At 41.6% G+C, this 6,539-nt stretch overlaps 1 protein-coding gene across 1 annotated transcript; it reads right to left on the bottom strand.

The window, feature by feature from the left end:
* Positions 1 to 233: 233 nt before the first annotated feature.
* LOC110487472 (stonustoxin subunit beta-like) lies at positions 234 to 1,709 on the bottom strand. The gene is made up of 3 exons (XM_021559404.2): positions 1,658 to 1,709; positions 1,440 to 1,486; positions 234 to 1,001 (listed from the first exon to the last, which is right to left on the bottom strand). Exons 2-3 carry the CDS (start codon positions 1,459 to 1,461, stop codon positions 445 to 447), a joined length of 579 nt encoding a protein of 192 aa, XP_021415079.2. The 5' UTR covers positions 1,462 to 1,486; positions 1,658 to 1,709; the 3' UTR covers positions 234 to 444.
* Between the last annotated feature and the right edge of the window lie 4,830 nt (positions 1,710 to 6,539).

Below are 6,539 nucleotides of genomic sequence, written 5' to 3' on the forward strand. Positions count from 1 at the left end.
CAAAATAAGTAAAAAAATAAGTTACAAACAATGCAAATAAACTAACAAAAAACACAATCGGTTGGGGGCACATAAAACGTCTGCCTTCTTCTCCGGGGCCATTTATGTATGAGTGTGTGTGTGTGTGTCCCCAGTGCGTGTGTGTGTCCAGTGTGTGTGTTTTTCCAGTGTGTGTGTCCAGTATGTGTATGTGTGTCCAGTGCGTGTGTGTGTGTGTCCGTTGCGTGTGTGTGTCCTGTGTGTGTGTGTTTGTGTGTGAGTCCAGTGTGTGTGTACCGTGTGTGTGTTCTCACAGGGCGCAGGATCACAGAAAGAGACGGACAGAGTTACCATGGTTATTATTACCAGGAAAAAATTGATCCAAACTGGTGTGTGTGTGTGTTCCTCCATGTATTTAAATGTCATATTGTGATCAAACATAAAACACATGATTAGAGTGAACCATCATGTTGTGTTTGACACAGTGACCACTTGACAAAGGGACACTGAGGAGGTAACATCATAAACCCTAAAACCTGGATAGAGGGGCTCAGTGAATGTGGTGTGGAATGTGTTCAGGTGGGTCAGTGTGTCAGAGGAGACTCTGTAGAAGGACAGAGTGCCGGCTGGCCAGTCCAGATACACTCCTACTCTGTGGGAGCTGGAGGACGGGACGTCTATGGTAGTGTGATTATTATTGTGACAGGCCTTGTAACTGCAGTCAGAGCAGACCAGACTCCAGGACTTGTCATTGTATCCAATCCCACAGTCAATGCCCTCTCCTCTCCTTTTGATTCCTTTATATGTCACTCCCATAACAGCCCCTCCCCCACTCCACTCTACCTCCCAGTAACAGCGCCCAGTCAGACCCTCGCTACACAGCACCTGTTCACAGTCCTCAAATCTATCTGGGTGAACAGGATACCGTCGCTCCTGTCTCCTACATGTCACCTTTCTGTTCTCCTCAGACAGAGAGAGGAGTCTGTTTACTGTGTTCGGGTCCAGTGTGAGATCACAGGCATCTGATGGATGAAACCAGACACAATATTAGAAATCATCATCATTCGCATTAGAATGTTAACTCACCTTTCACTAATTCACTGAATGTAGATGTGTCTAGGTATCAACAGGAGAATGTAACTTGAGACTTGTTGAATGATCATATGTTATACTGTATGGTAATGTAAAAAACACATTCACAAAAATGACACACATACACTCACACCCTGAAAACACACACACATATTTCTAATGTAACACGAACATGCCACTCACCTACACAGACACACATAGTCAAAGCAACTCGTTCTAAACTTTGGTGTCCCTCATTTCTGCTTCTGTAGAACTACAGCTGATATTTAATATGACCAAGTAAGTCATGATGGTGGTCTTTGACTTTGACTTAACTTGAATTTAAGACTTTTTTCTTAATCATATTCTTCACAGCAGTCAACACTCACATTTTCTAAGGCCAGGTTTCATTGCGTACTCTCCACCATGTTCCACACTGTAGCGGTAAGCAGAAGAACAGACAGTCATTGAGGGATACACACGCACACACACACGTACACACAGTCAGCATATAACTTTGTCCAAGTGGTGGTAAGAATGTTTGTCTTAACTGGCCTGATAACTCAAACATGTCTGATATGAACATTGACATAAACCCTCTACATACTTGAGTTTCTCCAGCCTGCAGTGTGGATCCTCCAGTCCAGCAGAGAGCAGTCTGACTCCTGAGTCTCCTGGGTGATTGTAGCTCAGGTCCAGTTCTCTCAGGTGTGTGGGGTTTGACCTCAGAGCTGAGACCAGAGAAACACAGCCTTCCTCTGTGACTAGACAGCCTGACAGCCTGCAAAGAGATCATCATCATTTCACAAACACACTGTTCACTGACCAGACCATTTAAAAAGAAGTATCAGTCAAAAGACAGACAGTCGAGGTATCAGATTTAGATTGTATTGAGTATTCAGTCCACACCAAACAAAATCAAATCTAAATCAAATCCAACTTTAATTGTCACATGCGCCAAATACAACAAGGGTAGACCTTGCCGTGAAATGCTTACTGACAAGCCCTTAACCAACAGTGCAGTTCAAGAAGAGTTAAGAAAATATTTACCAAATAAACTAAAGTAACACAATAACATAACAATAATGAGGTTATATACAGGGGGTACCAGTACTGAGTCAGAGTGCGGGGTTACAGGTTAGTTGAAGTAATTTTTACATGTAGGTAGGGGTGAAGTGACTATGCAAAGATATTTAACAGCAAGTATCAGCAGTGTACAACCAAATGGATGGGGAGAGTGGGGGTCTATGTAATGGTCCGGTGGCCATTTGATGAATTGTTCAGCAGTCTTATGGCTTGGGGGTAGACGCTATTAAGGAGCCTTTTGGTTCTAGACTTGGCGCTACGGTACCACTTGCCGTGCGGTAGCAGAGAAAACAGTCTATGATGAGGGTGACTTGAGTCTCGGACAATTTTATGGCCTTTCCTCTGACCGCCTATTATATAGGTCCTGGGTGGCAGGAAGCTTGGCCTCAGTGATGTACTGGGAGACTGGGAGACTTTTCAGTCTCCTGAGGGGGAAAGTTTGGTAATTTGGTAAAACTGATTTAATTTTGCCGGCATTAAAGTCCCTGGCCACTAGGAGCGCAGCTTCTGGATGAGCATTTTCTTGTTTGCTTATGGCCTGATAGAGTTGGTTGAGTGCGGTCTTAGTGCCAGCATCGGTCTGTGGTGGTAAGTAGATGGCTATGAATAATATAGATGAGAACTCTTGGTAGATAGTGTGGTCTACAGCTTATCATAAGGTACTCTACCTCGGGTGAGCAATACCTCAAGACTTCTTTAATATTAGACATCAAATCAAATCAAATCAAAATCAAATCAAATCAAATTTATTTATATAGCCCTTCGTACATCAGCTGATATCTCAAAGTGCTGTACAGAAACCCAGCCTAAAACCCCAAACAGCAAGCAATGCAGGTGTAGAAGCACGGTGGCTAGGAAAAACTCACGCACCAGTTGTTATTGACGGAAAGACACACACCCCCACCCCTCGTCTTACCAGACGTAGCTTCTCTGTTCTGCCGGTGCATTAAAAATCCCACCAGCTCGATATTATCCGTGTCGTCGTTCAGCTACGACTCGGTGAAACATTAGATATTACAGTTCTTAATGTCCTGTCGGTAGGATAATCGTAATCGTAGGTCATCAATTTTATTTTCCAATGATTGCATGCTAGCAAGTAGAATGGATGGCAGTGGGAGTTTAATCGCTCGCCTACGGATTCTCAGAAGCTCGATCTGCGTCCTCTTTTCCTCCGTCTTTTCTTCATGCAAATTACGGTGATTTGGGCCTGTTCCCGGGAGAGCAGTATATCCTACTCGTTAAAGGAAAAAGCTTCCTCCAGTTCGTAGTGAGGAATCGCAGTTCTTATGTCCAGAAGTTATTTTTCGGTCATAAGAGACGGTAGCAGCAACATTATGTACAAAATAAGTAAAGTAATATATGTGACAAACAACGCTAAAAAACTAACAAAATAACACAATTGATTAGGAAGTAAGACGTCAGCCATCCTCTTCGGCGCCATCTTAGGACAGTGAAGCTAACATTTAAATGTGGTTCTAAACTATATAATTTTCAATTTTAGATAAAATGTTTCATATAAGGTAACAGTATATAATGTCACCTTTTATTTGAGGGTATTTTGATACACATCCATTTCACCATTTAGAAAAATAAACACACTTTACGTATCTAGTCCCCCTATTTGAAAAAGTAAAAGTATTCTGACCAATTCACGTATAGTGTATTAAAATTGTCAAAAGTTTAGTGCAATGAATACATCAAGCTTGTGACTTCCATGATTAAGAAATATCATGACTTAATCATTAATAATAACGAGTGAGAGAATTACAGATGCTACAACAAAACATTCTAACCTCTCACCATTAACCTCTAATTAAAGGTGACATTCTGTACTGTCTGTCACCTAATATGAAACATTTGATCTCAATCCAAAATGCTGGAGCATAGCGCCAAATTTAAAACTGTAAACTTCACTGTAAACACACTGGACTATGTGTCTGGTAAACACATATGATGTGGACTATGTATCTGGTAAACACGTGGATCTGGTGAACAGTTGTCACTTGTTGACCAAATACAGTGTCGTGTCTTTGGCTATGCCGGATTAAGTAATATGACATGCTATTTTATAAAATCCTTGTAAATGTAATGTAATTAACATGTAAATGTAATTAACTAGAAAGTCGGGGCACCACTAAATAATATTTATAAAGCAGTTATCTTCCGAATAAACTCTTAAAGACCTAGTAATATTTTACATCAATAGCAGTCAATGTTAATCGGCACCTTATTTCAGTCTCATCTGAAAGTTATAAATTCTTCACAAACCCTGGCTAACAAGTTGAATCGGCAATACAAAATTGGGTTTAATTATTTATTTACTAAATACCTAAGTAATCACACGTAATTATACATACACAGAATGAATCATACCTTGATTACAAATGATGTCATAAAGGAAAACGTGCCTTGCGGACGGAACAGAACACAAAAGAAAAGGGGCTGGGTTTGAGTGAAAGAGCGGGAAGACTGAGGGACAAAGGGAGAAGCGATGTCTCTATCGTAAATACAGTATCTTATGCATTCTAAATTACCGCCCATTTGGAAAAGGAAAATGCAATAAATATTCACTCTGAGCTGCGCTTCGGTAGGTTGGTGGTAGATGGAAGGCCGTGTTGCCCAACCGAGTTCGATTGAAGAATGTCTCTGCTGGTAAATTTGATACGTTGTAGTAATGTCGTTGTGTGGTAGACGGGATACTCTGTCTGTTCTTTCCTAGCCCACTTTTTCAGCTGCAGTTGCTAACTCAACGGCTAGGAGGTATCACTTCTGTAGTGAATAAGAGTTCATACCATTCGCAACCAAATCTCACGCTCAGGTTGGCTTCGTTCTGTAGTTATTATCTGAACCATTCTGACATCGGATCGTCATCCTAATGTACCCGGAACAGCTATTATCTGAACCATTCCGACATCGGATCGTCATCCTAATGTACCCGGAACAGCTATTATCTGAACCATTCTGACATCGGATCGTCATCCTAATGTACCCGGAACAGCTATTATCTGAACCATTCTGACATCGGATCGTCATCCTAATGTACCGGAACAGCTATTATCTGAACCATTCTGACATCGGATCGTCATCCTAATGTACCCGGAACAGGAGGTTACATTTTCGTCAAGACTTTATATAGTGGAGGGAGAAGGGTGTGTTTTCATAGTTTACAGCCTATGTCTCTTCACAGGTTCACTGATTGAGCAACCTTATGAAAACCCAAATCTCTCATTTGGAAGCTATATTCAAACATTTAAATTGAACAACAATTCCATGTGAATCCGATAACTACAATGTCCAGACTAGAGTTTATGTCATCCTATCATTGATGATAATATCTCAGATGACAACCGAACTGACATCATATTCATTAAGTACCACCGCATATGTTCAACTGGTAGGATTACCAAAATATGGTTCATTTCCTCCCACCTTCTGATGTTCCCAGAAACTCTATGTTAACCAAGGGTTTTTTAAATGTCACATCAGTAGGCTAGAGAGAGGAAAAGGGGGGGAAGAGGTATTTATGACTGTCATAAATCTACCCCCAGGCCAACGTCATGACAACAGGAATACTGACCTCAGAGTCTCCAGTTTACAGTGGGGATTCCCCAGTCCATCAGAGAGCAGCTTCACTCCTGAATCCTTCAGGTCATTGTTACTCAGGTCCAGCTCTCTCAGGTGTGAGGGGTTTGACTTCAGAGCTGAGGCCAGAGAAGCACAGCCTTTGTCCGTGACTCCACAGCCTGACAGCCTGACAAAGAGATCATCATCATTTCACAAACACACTGTTAATTTAACACCAGTAGTGTAGAAGGACAATTGCAGATGCATTTGGTTCATTCTCCCAAACAACATATACAGTAGATTCATCTTCCGTCTCCTAGAATTGAATGGTTATTTTATTATACTAATGTGAACAGCAATGTACTGATTCAATATGTTATTCAATAATACATTTTTTTCTCTAAACTTAATATTTCATCCTGCTGATTAGTACTTAAATGTCATGTTATGTACTCACAGAGCAGCTCTGGAGGCGTTGACCACTGGCAGCAGCCTCAGAAGACCTTCCTCTGATCTGGAGTATTTCTTCAGGTCAAACACATCCAGCTCCTTTTCTGAAGACAGCAACACAAAGACCAGAGCTGACCACTGTGAAGGTGAGAGTTTGGCTTCTGAGAGACTTCCTGAGCTCAGGTAGCTTTGGATCTCCTCCACTAGAGAATGGTCATTCAGTTCATTCAGGCAGTGGAACAGATTGATGCACCTCTCTGGAGAGGGATTCTCTCGGATCTTCTTCTTGATGTACTTGACTGTTTCTTCATGGCTTTGTGAGATGCCTCTTGTTGTTATCAGTAGACCTCGTAAATGCTTCTGATTGGACTCCAGTGAGAGGCCCAGAA

This window comes from Oncorhynchus mykiss, chromosome 13, assembly GCF_013265735.2.
Source record: "Oncorhynchus mykiss isolate Arlee chromosome 13, USDA_OmykA_1.1, whole genome shotgun sequence".
NCBI classification, from domain to species: domain Eukaryota; kingdom Metazoa; phylum Chordata; class Actinopteri; order Salmoniformes; family Salmonidae; genus Oncorhynchus; species Oncorhynchus mykiss.

What these genes read in the sequence shown, in the direction of transcription:
- LOC110487472 (XM_021559404.2), bottom strand. Translation starts at nt 1,461, where the DNA reads ATGAAACCTGGCCTTAGAAAAT. An exon ending in GAAACCTGGCCTTAGAAAAT is followed by an intron (nt 1,002 to 1,439) that starts GTGAGTGTTGAC and finishes TTCATCCATCAG; the next exon opens with ATGCCTGTGATCTCACACTG.